At 39.5% G+C, this 14,409-nt stretch overlaps 1 protein-coding gene across 1 annotated transcript in view; it reads left to right on the top strand.

The window, feature by feature from the left end:
- Positions 1 to 14,409, top strand: part of CCDC39 (coiled-coil domain containing 39) — a 77,586-nt gene that overhangs the window by 16,468 nt on the left and 46,709 nt on the right. Inside the window, exons 9-15 of the mRNA XM_030216793.1 lie at positions 228 to 360; positions 2,034 to 2,228; positions 3,872 to 4,036; positions 6,029 to 6,166; positions 8,590 to 8,798; positions 9,469 to 9,592; positions 14,197 to 14,356. Of these exons, the coding sequence (XP_030072653.1) occupies positions 228 to 360; positions 2,034 to 2,228; positions 3,872 to 4,036; positions 6,029 to 6,166; positions 8,590 to 8,798; positions 9,469 to 9,592; positions 14,197 to 14,356 (1,124 nt within the window). The remainder of the gene's footprint in view (positions 1 to 227; positions 361 to 2,033; positions 2,229 to 3,871; positions 4,037 to 6,028; positions 6,167 to 8,589; positions 8,799 to 9,468; positions 9,593 to 14,196; positions 14,357 to 14,409) is intronic.

The raw sequence follows: 14,409 nt of genomic DNA, 5'->3' as shown, positions 1-14,409 counted from the left end.
ATCCACTATTATTTTGTCTTCTTTAAGGAACCTTAATTAGAACTGTGGATACAGGAAATACAGTGTATGACAGCACAAAAAGGGGAAGGGGGGAAAATTAGGCAAAATTATGGGCTGGCTTGTAGACAAACATTTTTTAAGATTTTTAAAGAAATATTTTCTAAAGTAAAATGAGTAAACTTTGCCTTTGTGTCTTGTCACTTTTGGTAAGAATGATTTTTGTTTAGTTTAAGTCTAGCTAAAGAATATAACCTTGGACTTGTGGAAAAATTAAAGTTTGTGGCTGACTCAGCACTCAGTGAAGAAGAGAAATCTATCCGGATGGAAGAAATATTAAAGGAGGAACAACAAGCAGTGACAGTATGAGACCTTTTGCTTGATTAATATCTGTTTATTTCATTAAAACATAAACCAATCTTTTCTAGTGCCACATGCTGTAATTAATAAACTTGGACTGATGCCACAGCACTGGACTAAGACATAAAGTTAATTCTTGCATTTACATTTCACGTAATTGTGTGTATTGCGGTTTTTCCGGTTTTTCCAGTTTTATGAAGTACTGGAGAAGGAGCATAAAGAAATGGTCAATATTTAATTACTTTGTATAGTGTAAATAAGTAAAACGTACCCTGGCATTAAAAATAATTTTTGATCCTTAAGCCCACAGTGTGGCTTAGTAAACAGGGCCTGCTTATTAGGTGTATCATTAGTATTATGCTAACATTGTATTGTAGCTCTGGTATTTGAATTCCAGTGCTGTTAAATGTTTATATTTTTGAAACTGTTTCATGGTAGTTCTATTATTAGGTTTCAATTTACTGTTTTCAAGTTTACCTCATTTATTGTATTTATGTTTATTTTTAGTTATTTTACTATTGTTATGCTGTTAACAAAATAAGTTTGATGTTAAACTGTACCTACTGTACACTGCCTTGGGTGAATCTCTTCTTAAAGGTAGTTAGTAAATTCCAATAAAAGGTGTTTTAAATTTCATTCTCGGCAACCGGTATTGAATATCCAGGTTTTTCAAAGCCAGAAGTCGACAGATTTAAACGGCCATGGCTTATCAGCCTGCCTTTTATGTGGCCTTATTTGGCCGCTAAGCATGGCCAGGGTTAAGTTCTGAATATCGGGACTTAACCAGTCATGCCCCCAAAATCACCTGCTTTATTGTCAGCACTAACCGAGCATTTTCAGCTTCGATGATTAAATGCTGCTGAAAATGACGACTGGTTATCCGCCGAGATGCGAGTTAACCGTCGGTGGCCATTTTTGTTCGGTTAACTTGCGCGGAATATTAGGCCCTTTGTTTTTAGGCTGATTCATTAAAAAGCAGTACTGCATTACTATGCGTCTTATTAATAAACTAGTGAAAGAGGCCCGTTTCTGGAGCAAATGAAACGGACGCTAGCAAGGTTTTCCTCCCCAATACCCCCCCTTCTCCCTCCCTACCGACCCCTTCGTCGTTCTGACGCCATTGCTCCGCACCTCCTGAACGCACCATACGCCATTGCGCCGCCCTCGGTGTGTGACGCCATTGCTCCGCCCTCGACGTCATCACGTTTGACGCGAGGGCGGGGCCCCGAGACGGCGATTTCGATGGCTTCACCACCACGGACCCTTCGAACCCGTTTTGATGACGGAAGTGATGTCAGTGTCCTCGGAACGTTGAGGGTGAGTTTTATTATATAAGATAGCGTAAGTGGTATCGAAAAAATAATGTATACTATTGCGGTAATGTACTTCAGTGATTCTAGTCATGCAAACTTTAAAAGCTGTAGGTCTACTGAAAGTAAGGCCATTATGGATTTCTGTATCTACAAATTTCCTGCAAATAATATGAATGAAACTCTCAATGCCTTCATCATAAATTTAACATTTGTCATAGTATGAAATTTTATACAATCATAATGCAAAACATAAGTGTTTCTTAGTAAGTTTTACAAGCATTAGGTAGAACAGAAAGTACAGCTGTTGCCATATTACTTGGTCAGAAGAATCCTTATGCAAAAACAACATTTTTGTATTTTCAGGAACTTGATGTTCAGTTGAAACAATTGAGAGAATTAAATTTCAAAAGAACCCAGGAATCACGTGAACTGGAAAATACAGAGAAAAACATTACAGCAGAGATCAATGGATGTCGTGCAACATTGAAAAATCTGAACAACCACTTACACAAAGTTGATTTAAAGGCTCTGAAACAACAGGAACTCATTTACAATCAGGTAAAAGATGTTTCAAATTTCATTCCCTCTCTCTGGTAACTCTAGTCAGTAACAGCATAAATATTGTAGCATCTGACAGTATTGTAAAATGTATTTTAGATCGTGTATATATTTTTAAATTTGTGATCATATCTCATGTTTTCTCTTAGTTTCTGCATCCAGTGTGTTTTTGATCTTAATGAATCACTTTAGGGTGCATTTCCAAATAGGAAACATCACCCATAAATCTCATTAAATATGATCTATTTATTAACACATATTTCTTTTGTACTATTTTATAAATGTTCCCCCTCCCCTTTTTAAAAATTGGAATTATCAACATCTGCTGACAACATGACCTTGAACTTGTTGCCTTTAGCAAGAATACCGTTTCACAAGTTACATATGTGTTACATATGTAAGTACTGGCATGTACAGGTGTATATCTCATACAAGTGTAAAATCCAATTTTAGAAAGCCAGTATTCATATATGTAAATCTGCACTACTTGCAAGGGGGCAGGTCTTGTATCTACATGTGCATTCTCCTTTATGCATGTGTGTGACCCAATATTTCAACATATGGATTTACAGATGCTCCCTGGCACATATAGGTTTTTTTAAAAAGTGCTTGTTTCAGCCTGCCCTTTACAGGTGGTTTCCTCCTAAATCCTCAATCATTTCTCCCTCCAAATGGAAACTTATTAAGATTGCATCCTCTATAGTTTAACTCTGAGCATGCAGACATACATTTTATTTATTTATTTGAATTTAGCTCACACCTTTTTCAGCAGTAGCTCAAGATGAGTTGCATTCAGGTACTCTAGGTATTTCCCTGTCCCTGGAGGGTTCACAATCTTAAGTTTGTACCTGAAGCAGTGGAGGGTTTGTTTATTTATTTATTTATATCCCACATTATCCCAAACAAGTTTGAGTTAAGTGTGGCTTCCAATAAACAGTATAGGATACATAACAAAGAATAATGCATAAGAAAGTAATTTGTTGTAAGAATCCAATTTTACAATACAGTATCATAAACATACTGGGATAGCTATGGATATTTAACATTTAGAAAAATCTATTATGAAAGATATTGTAAATTGGTTGTGACTTGCCCAGGATCACAAGAAGCAGCAGCGGGATTTGAACTGGGCTTCCCTGGTTGTTAGCCCGGCATTCTAACCACTAGTGTGACATATGTGAAAGTTCTGAAATACCATGTTAGACGTGCAAGTTGCCAAGCTTCCTCCATTGAGGTTGTCCATGTTTATATTTGTTAAATGGATGCTCCTGCAACATGCACTGCCACATACGTGTGCAGTCCTGTATATGTTTTAGAAAGGCTTTATGGAAGCAGATACTTTTTTTTTAAATACTACTGGAATTGTACACGTCTCAACCTGGCTCTATAAATTCTGATTTCTATGCTCTGTCTAAAGTGAGCCTTGTTATTTACTAAATTCAGTATGGTGAATTATCGTTTCATCAGGCAAGTATAATCACAATAGATAATTGGAATCTTACAATAATTATAAACTTGTATTATTTGGATGTAGCTCTTAACCCATGTTAAAGAGCAAGGAAATAACTTGAAACCAGGTTATTTCTAACATTAGTAAGCTTGTTTTCCTCAACTAATTTATTTTTGCCTTCTTGGTTGCCCAGGATTTTCAAATTCAGCAGTTAGAGCGAAGGTTGGCTCGGTTAAATGGAGATGTTAATACAGATGATAAGATGATACTGGAAGCAAAAATCGCTGAACTTACCAGAACCTTGGAAGGAAAGAGGAATGCACTAAATTTAATAAGTACACAACATAAGAAGATTCAGGTAATGTGCCTAGAGTTGAGCAGGGTGATCCAGTCCTGGTTTTGTTCCATTTTCATGCAAGGAGTTATGGTTCTGATTTTCTTAGTGAAATCAATAGAAAAATTAGAACTACAATCCCATGCATGCAGTGGGACAAAGCCAGGACTAGATCAGCTATTGGGGGTTGGCTTCAGATGTGTTGGCAGTTCTGCTTATAAATTTAGTGACATATTCACTCTGGATGAACTGAGTATTGGGAAATTATGACCCCTTTTAGTTTTAGATCCAAAATGCATATAGAATTATTGAAATATCATATAACCCACCCTAGTGTAAGCATGGACTCTCCACAGTTAAAATTCTTACTAAACATCCAGTCTATGAGGCCTGTATATGAAGCTGATAATTCAGCTAGTGCTTACCAAAGTTAATGGGACACATTTATCGTATAAACTTTGCCTTTATGATTAGCTGCATTTGTCCAGGTAGAAACACAACCTGATATTCAGATGAATTTGAGGGGCCTTTTTACTAAAGCGTACCTAAAAGTGGCCTGCGCTGGTGTAGGCGTGTGTTTTGGATGTGCGCTGGAGTAATTCCTCAGCACGCCTGGAAAAAAGGCATTTTTTGTGTGTGCCAGAAAATGGACGTGCAGCAAATTAAAACCAACGCACGTCCATTTTCGGCCTGAGACCTTACCGCCAGCCATTGACTTATCGGTAAAGTCTTACGCGCGGGCGGTAAGCATTCAATGCGTGTTAACTGCCGATTACCACCGGGTAAGCGCCACACGGTAGAAAATATTTTCTACCTTGTGTTTTGGGCGTGCGTCAAAAATGGAATTACCGCCCAAAGCATGCAGTAGCTGGGTGGTAGTGCTAGTTTGACGCACGCAGGCACCTACTTGCCTTTGTAAAAGGGCCCCTGACTGAGCAAAACTTATCTATTCAGATTTAGCCCCGCTAATTGTGTGGACCGATTTTTGTCTACTTGAATTTAGCTCAAGGTCGTACCATCTGGTTGACTTTGTTAGCCCACCCTTGTCATGTGTACAGCCTAGCATCCTTTTTGTCAGGTAATTTTATTTGCACAAAACTGGGGAGGAGCAGCTATTTCTAACGGGAAAGATTTAATGTTGATAAAGTCAGCTGTACATACATAAATCTGCTGAACATTAACTTTCATGTTTTTTGGCACAGTATGGACTGGATTCAGTGAATGGCGCCCAGCGCTATTCTATAAAGGGCACTCCAGGTTGAAGGCTCTTTACAGAATATCATTGGGCACGAGGACTTACACCAGCTGAAACCTAGTAAAAATCCTGGTGTGTTTCATTCACTGCTTCTGATCAGTTGCTATTCTGCTCAGTCAGGTCTCCCTGGTCCTCTTTTCCCTTCTTGTTCCAGTTCTTGGTTCGCCTTGGTATGCATTGTACATCCATTTTCTCTCCTGTGTTACATGCAGTAGCATACCAAGGGCGGGCGGTGGGGGCGGTCTGCTCTGGGTGCAGGCAGCAAGGGGGTGCACGGCTTTTGGCTCCTCCAGTTCCCTGCCCCCTCTGCGTTACTTCCTGTTCTGGGGCAGGGGACTTCTGGAGCCAACAGCCACATAAATGCTCCATGCAGCCCTAGTTGGTGAGGATGATGCACTTCAGAGGAGGGGGAGGTGGGTGGACAAGGGGGGGGGGGGGGATGTGCTGGGGGGGGGGGGCATAGCGGCAACATGCCCCAGATGGCAGCCAACCTAGGTGTGCCACTGGTTACATGGTCAGACTTTAGTGGTAGTCAACTGCAAAAGTATTTCAATATAACCAGGTTTCTGCTTAGGCTTGATTCATCTGATCCTCTGCCACACTATTGTTTTATGGAAATGTCTGTTGTATATGAACGCCCAGAACGGGTTACAAATGAATACATAAATAGTGTCGAGTGACTAGTTCGTAACAAACATGGTTTTAGTGCGTTGTGCTATGCTTCTCCTTTGAAATAAGCTCAGACTTATATTTTATAACAGGGAGACATCAGTCATATTAAAAAATTCATAGACAAGACTGGAGAGGAAAAGAAGGATCTGATGAGCAAAATGGAGGAGTTCAGCCTTTACAACCACATGGCCGAGAAAGAACTGAAGAAGATCAGGTCTTCCAAACAGGTAAGATTTTCTATTATGAATGGGGGTTTCTCTCTAATGTTTTTTTTTCTTTTTCTGTCAAAAATCCAGCTTAAGTTCTTTACCGGCCTATTGTTATATTTGAAACTCCTTACTGATTTAAAAAAAAATAAAATATATATATATATATATATATACACATGCCACTAATTTGCTTAACATTTGAAAAACTAGAAGAAACTCTTTCCTTCTAATTTTTTTCTTTTCTTTTACGTTCAGATTTGATTGTTTAAATCATTTATAATTTTTTCTGATAGTAAGTTTACATTTTTAATTGCAGCATGGTTACATCACATATCTATATGCTCAGTGTATGGTTAATGCTTTCTGCTTATTTTGTTTCTTATTCTGGAACATTTGTTACTAACACCACAGGATTTTCTTTTAAGCAGTCTATTGTGCCTGCATGTAAACCAAAGAAAGCATTACAATTCTTCTTTTTCATATTTTGTAGGAGCCATGTTTATATGGTTTTGAAATTTCCTCCTGTTCTTCTCTTACGAAAGAGACTTAGGTTCTGGAAATCCATGCAGTAAGCACACCAATATAGGAGAAGAGGGTAGCTAGACTACTGCAATATATTCTACTTGAACTGCCCTAAAAACTTAATATGCAAACTACAGACAACACAAACACAAAAACAAAACACAGCCATAAGACTAATCTACGGTCTGAAAAAATTCAGCAGGATCTCTCACCTCTATGCCCAACTACACTGGCTACCGAGGCCAGAATTATCTTTAAAATCTGTTGTTTTGTCTTTAAAAGCTTTCAGGGATGTTCTCCCCTTTACATGTTCTCTTTCATCACAGCTCTTTTACTCAAACTATGGGACAAAAATCTCTAAAATTATCCTTCAAGGAATTTCAACTCAAGAGATTTTTCTCAAGCCTATTCTCTTACCAAGCCGCCAAATTCTGGAATGCCCTACCGACACCAATGCTCAACATGAACTGCTACACTCAATTCCGTAAAGCCTTAAAATCCATTCTATTCAAGAAATACGTCTTGCCAAACTCCTCGTAAATCTGGTTTCCCAACATGACTTTTTCAATACGTCTAATGTCAAACTGAAGTCCTTTTCACTGCATCTATGTATTAGACTTATCTACCTGCTAACCCACTCTGTAATATGCCATGAAACTCTGTAATATGCCAACCAGAAACACAACAAGATCAGCACGAACATACCTTAATCTCCACTACCCAAACAACAAAGGACTCAAATACAAATCAACATATGCATCCAGCTTCTCCTATTTATTTATTTATTTATTTTATTTATTTATAACATTTGTATCCCACATTTTCCCACCTATTTGCAGGCTCATGTGGCTTACATAGTTCCGTAAGTGGTGTTTACCAGTTCCAGATAGGAGAAATACATAGTTGAGGTAGAGGGGACAGAGTGGATTAGGTTACAGGAGGAAAGTTCATCTTATGATGAGAGCTGAAGGTATTAGGTTAAACTTCATTCATGACAAAATTAACTTGAACAATTAGGAACATTAAACTACAAATCAAGAAGATTTAGCAAAAACAGTTAAGACATATAGAATACATGTTGTATAGATACGTTTTGTTAATTGGCATTTAGGATGAGTTGTTACTGTATTCTTTCTTAAATAAGTTTTCAATGGTTTACGGAAGTTCACTATGTCGTGGGTTATTTTTATCGATTTTGGTAGTCCATTCCAAATTTGCGTGCATATGTAGGAGAAGCTGGATGCATATGAAAAAACTAAAAACGAACCTGTTCCAAAAGGCATACCTCACCGACCCAACATAACAACAAGAATACCTGTCACACAACAACACCAAGAACGCAATGGACTCACCCCAACTCTCCCTATTCCTACCTAATGTTCCCCTAATGTATCTACCATATACGATCCCCATTCTACCATAACCACACCTTGTCCTTATGTACACTTTGTATAATGTTCAGACCAGAACCGGCGAACGCCACTACAGTACTATGTAAGCCACATTGAGCCTGCAAATAGGTGGGAAAATGTGGGATACAAAAGTAACAAATAAAAAAAAAAGTAACAAACTTGTCTTCCCAATGCATTCTTGTTGAATTCTGTTTACTCTGTAATCCGTTCCAAACCTCTCGAGGTGTGAGCGGAATATAAGTGCCTGGTAAAGTAAAGTGGCATAAAAAGAGGAAAAGATCTTTAAAAACTGGGGAGAGGGATGGCAGTACTTAAGATGCAGACCCTTTTTTCTAAAAAGTATAAAATAGATTTTAAAATTTTGCAATAAATTAGAGCAAAAGAGAAAGGAAACAGAGAAATGTGTGTGAAGAAGCAGCAGTATTTCTAAACATAAAGCATATTGTTTGGAGCAACTGTTAAAATGTGTTGTCTAGACTATATATTTTAAGTTGTATTTGTTGACAGAACTTAATGGTTGAGGACAATATTCGAAAGCTGGAAATCAAACGTCTTCGAGATATGCTTTACAATAAGGCAGATGATGTTTACTCGCTAGAAAAACGAAAGCTACAATTACAAACTGCTATGAATGAAAGAACTCAAGAAATTAAAGTTCATAAAGAGATGCTACAAAGTCAGCTAAGACTCGTGGAAAGCGAACGGCAGAACATAAGGTATTGGTTACCAGCTGTGCAGGTGGGTTCATATACAGGGCTGAACTGGAATCTGATAGGGCACTTTGGTACCTTCTAAGGCTTGAAGAAATGTTCTGTTCCACAGCCAGGTAGAAACTGGAAGAACTGTAGAGGAATCTCTGCTCAAAGAAGTAATCCATAAACTATTAACCAGAGAGGAGAGTTCCAAAGGGACTCATGCTGTTCTTTTATCTATGTACTTATCACTTTATCAAAGTGTTTTAAATTAAATATAATTCTATTGAGCATCATATACCTTTTGTTGATCTCAGTAATGCCAGGAGTCAACAAACGTGCATCAGTTTGCTGACCAGTTTTTGTATTACAGTTCCAATATAGCAAATATCCTTTGTGCATCAGTAACATTTTTTTGGCCAGAATTAAGGATTTATTGATGTACATTTGATTTTAATCTGTCTTGAAACTAAGTTCCTTCAGGCAAAATGGAATATAAATGCTAAATCTAATCTAAATTAGACTGGGGGGCCACCTTTAACAAGAATTCCATGTTTTGTTTTGTTTTTAATTTCTTATATTCTGCCCAAAAGCTATTGAAGCAGTGTATATTCAGATAGAGTAGGTATTTTTCTGTTCCTGGATGATTTACAATCTGAGTTTGTACCTGTTTCAATCTGTTTACTGTCATTAGTTTGGAGCTTCATGAAAGATTGGCTAGAATTGAGAAAATGAAGAAGAGATATGAAATCTTCACAATTAAAATGATGCCTCCTGAAGGAGAAGAGGATAAATCACAGGCTTACTATATTATTAAGGTACTTCTAAAATACTTACCTACACACAGGTTGATTTGGGGTTTCTGGAGGTATGGGCTGAGAACCAGGAAAGGCAGGATCCACATTCTGTTTCTTTAATTGATTCTCTTTGTGGTCTAGGGCAAGTCACTCAGGACCAGAAGTGTACAAAGCTTACTATGCTCGGAACGTTTGCTTTAGGCTAGTTGTAGCCAGTCTAAAGCAAACGTTATTTAGCTAGTAATGCACAAAGGGGTTTTCTGTGACTCTAACGTATTGTAATGCACATTTCGGTGATGCACAGCTCCAGGTCGCCTAACGGGTCATCTTGTTCCTTTAATGGATTACAGCTGGAATGGGTGACAGTAACTCAGTACCAGAAGTAACCCCGGTGCCAATATCACTAAGATAGGGTATTATAACTGCAATCCAAAACTTATCTTAGTGATGTTGGCTGTAGGGGTACTTCAGGTCTGACATGAGTCATGTTTCGTCATCTGGCTGCATCAAGGATCGTTGATACAGTGTGTTAAGTTGGCAAGGATGGTGTGAGAGAGCCATAGGTGGTGGATCCTTGATACAGCCAGATGGCAAAACATGACTCATGCTGGACAAGAAGTACCCCCGGAGTCGACATCACTAAGAAAAGTTTTGTATTTATTTATTTATGCATTCTAGTATCCCACTGTTATCCAAAACAAGTTTCAGTTCAAAGTGGCTTACAATTTACATTCTTATGAAATTAAAATGATTGATTACAGTTTGCTTTCTGATGGAAGTTGTAATTATGATTTACATTCGGAAGCAACAAGCAGTATGGAAGCATCTAACAGTGATGGTTTACAATTGTAGTTATGATTTACATTCAGAAGCGGCTAGCGGTATAGAGGCGACTAGCAGTGATGGTTTACGATTAGGAAGCGGGAAGATCTTCGTTGGCTTAGTTACTTAATTGAAGAATTTTTAAGAGGTAGGTTTTCAGTTCTTTTCTGAATTGGAGGTAGTTGGTGATGCATCTTGTGAGCTTTGGTATTGAGTTCCACCATTTAGAACCTAGGTAACTAAATCCAGCCATGTAGATAATTTTGTAGGTTATGTTTCTGCATTTGGGTAGGTGAAGAAACAGGTAGCCTCTGGTTTCTGGGCTTGCGTTTCTTGGGGACAGTTCAATCATATCTATCATACAATCAGGCGACATACCGAATAGTATTTTGTAGATGATGGTGTTAGCTTTGCAGATTAGTCTTGCTTTGATTGGTAACCAGTATAGTTTTTCATGCAGCGGAGTGGCTCTTTCAAATTTTGACTTCTTAAATATTAGTTGTGCTGCTGTGTTTTGAATGGTTTGTTGAAATTTTAATGTTTTTTCCTTACACCCTACGTATGTTGCATTACATAGTAACATAGTAGATGACGGCAGAAAAAGACCTGCACGGTCCATCCAGTCTGCCCAACAAGACAACTCATATGTGCTACTTTTTGTGTATACCCTACTTTGATTTGTACCTGTGCTCTTCAGGGCACAGACCGTATAAGTCTGCCCAGCACTATCCCCTCCTCCCAACCACCGGCTCTGGCACAGACCGTATAAGTCTGCCCAGCACTATCCCCGCCTCCCAACCACCAGCCCCTCCTCCCAACCACCGGCTCTGGCACAGACCGTATAAGTCTGCCTAGCACTATCCCCGCCTCCCAACCACTAGCCTCGCCTCCCACCACCGGTTCTGGCACAGACCGTATAAGTCTGCTCAGCACTATCCCCGCCTCCCAACCACCAGCCCCGCCTCCCAACCACCGGCTGTGGCACAGACTGTATAAGTCTGCCCAGCACTATCCCCGCCTCCCACCACCGGCTCTGGCACTGACCGTATAAGTCTGCCCAGCACTATCCTTGTCTCCCACCACTGGCTCTGGCACAGACCGTATAAGTCTGCCCAGCACTATCCCTGTCTCCCACCACTGGCTCTGGCACAAACCGTATAAGTCTGCTCAGCACTATCCCCGCCTCCCACCACCGGCTCTGGCACAGATCGTATAAGTCTGCCCAGCACTATCCCTGCCTCCCAACCTCCAGTCCCGCCTCCCACCACTGGCTCTGGCACAGACCGTATAAGTCTGCCCAGCACTATCCCCGCCTCCCAACCACCAGCCCCACCTCCCGAGCTCGACTAAGCTCCTGAGGATCCATTCCTTCTGCACAGGATTCCTTTATGCTTATCCCACGCATGTTTGAATTCTGTTACCGTTTTCATTTCCACCACCTCCCGCGGGAGGGCATTCCAAGCATCTATTACTCTCTCCGTGAAAAAATACTTCCTGACATTTTTCTTGAGTCTGCCCCCCTTCAATCTCATTTCATGTCCTCTCGTTCTACCGCCTTCGCATGTTGCATTACAATAGTATCAACGACTGTACTATTATTCAGAATGATTGACTTGGAAAATAGTCTCTGGTCCTTCTCAGTTTCCATAGTGTTCTGAAGCATTTTACATAAGAACATAAGAGTAGCCATTCTGGGTCAGACCAGTAGTCCATCTAGCCCAGTATCCTGTTTTCTAAACAGTGGCCAAGCCAGGTCACAAGTACCTTGCAGAAACCCAAATCGTGGCAACACTCCATACTACAAACCTCAGGGCAAGCAGTTGCTTCCCATGTCTGTCTCAATAGCAGACTATGAACTTTTCCTCCAGGAATTTGTCCAAACCTTTTTTAAACCCAGATACGCTAACTGCCATTACTACATCCTCTGGCAAAGAGTTCCAGAGCTTAACTATTCGTTGAGTGAAAAAAATATTTCCTCCCATTTATTTTAAAAGTATTTCCATGTAACTTCCTGGTCTTTGTACTTTTGGAACGAGTGAAAAATCAACTTCTTCTCGTTCTGCACCACTCGAAATTTTGTAGACCTCAGTCATATCTCCCCGGAGTGCCATCCCCTTTATCATTTTGGTTGCTTTTCTTTGAACCTTTTCTAATTCCACTATATCTTTTTTGAGATATGGCAACTAGAACTGAACCCAATACTCAAGGTGTGACATACCATGGAGCGATACAAGGGCATTATAGTATTTTCTGTCTTATTCACCATCCCTTTCCTAATAATTCCTAGCATCTTGTTTGCTTTTTTGGCTGCCGCCACTGCACACTGAACAGAAGATTTTTCTTGTTACTGCTGATATTTGACTGTCCAGTGATAGATGTTTATCAAGGATGATTCCCAGTATTTTTAGCTGTGTTTCGATTTTATATGTTTGATTATTGAATGTGATGTTTTGGTGTGATGTGGGGTTGTGTAGACTTGATAGAAATAGGAATTTGGTTTTGTCACTATTTAGTTTGAATTTGAATGTTGCTGCCCAGTTACAATACCCTAAGTGAAATATATTGCATCATTTTAAGATATTCTTAAGTTGAGATAAAGAAAAAAAAACCACAAGCATTTAAGAAAACATACAAGATCAGTGACGATTTTGGAGAGTGGAGTAAAAGAAATTTTCTATCTTAGCTCTCTGCTGAGGTCTTCAAAAGACCTTGTAATGTTTTCATCCTTCGTACTGTTAGAAAGTGAAAATCTCAGTGTTCTTTTCATCCAGTGTGAACAAAAGACACACTTGACAGCTATGGGCAAAATTAAACCCAGATAGTCAATGCTGAGTCATTTCTTATTGGCAATGAATATCTGAAGTCAGCTGCTGACTTGGAAGTTATGCGGGTGCTGGCTGATATTCAAGTTTTATTAAGTTCAGGTTTCAAGTTTTATTAAAGGCTTACTATCCCCCCTATCAGAGCAAATGTCTAGGCAGCTTACATACTACAAGTTACTTCAAAACAGTTTAATGCCTTTGCATGGACAAAACAGGACACAGGAGGGAACTACAATATCCAAATGCGAAAGATCTCTTAGGGGAAAGCAGATGATATGGATGGGCAGACTGGATAGGCCATATGGCCTTTATCTGCCGTCATTTTCAATGTTTAGTTAGGATTGCCTTTTGTGCACCCGTCTGCTTGCTAGCTGTGTGGGTAGTGGCACTGAATATAGCTGGTGCCCAGATAACTGCCAGCTGCTCCACAACACCACCCGTAGGCTGCCCTAGCACTAACTAGGCAGTGCCATGGTGATTAGAACTAAATATCAGCATTACTGTCCAGTTAAATGCTGCTATCAGTGGCCAGGACACTGAGCCTGGTTTGTGTCAGGAACCTTTGCTGCCTGCTTAAACCACACTAAATATCAACCCCATAGATTCTAAGTCCTCTGGGGACAGGAAAATACCAACATACCTGAACGTAACTCTTCTTGAACTGATTCCAAAATCCCTTTTTTTTCCTTTTCCTGTTAGCTACCTTAAGAGGGCAGCTTGGCTCTCTACAAGGAAACCCGTAGTCTGCAAGCTTTTACCAGACAGGATTTGCAGCACAAGAAATGAGGTGTAGAACTCAGCCTCCTGGGGAAAAGGTTTACAAATTTACAGAATATAGGCATGTACCTATTACTTCTGCTGACACTGCTTCAATGGAGGGAATGTAAAAGAACCAATGAAATCCATTTTGTTTTATAAATCTTTAAAAAATTTAAATTGTTTCTTGTAACAAATATTTAGATCTCTGCTTTATTTTTTTAGGCTGCTCAAGCCAAAGATGATCTTCAACGCGAAGGGGATGATCTGGATGCTAAGATCCGCAAAACCGAAAAAGAAATTGCAGCTTTGCAAAATACCCTGCAGGTGGTTAACAGCTGCAACACATCATTTAGGAAATCTTTCAGCAAAGTGACTGAAACAAGTATGTAAACTGTATACCATCCCATTATCAATTGTGTCATGAAACACTTTCAG

The sequence above is a fragment of the Microcaecilia unicolor genome, chromosome 10 (assembly GCF_901765095.1).
Source record: "Microcaecilia unicolor chromosome 10, aMicUni1.1, whole genome shotgun sequence".
NCBI classification, from domain to species: Eukaryota; Metazoa; Chordata; class Amphibia; order Gymnophiona; family Siphonopidae; genus Microcaecilia; species Microcaecilia unicolor.
This window is presented reverse-complemented; position numbering and strand designations above follow the sequence as displayed.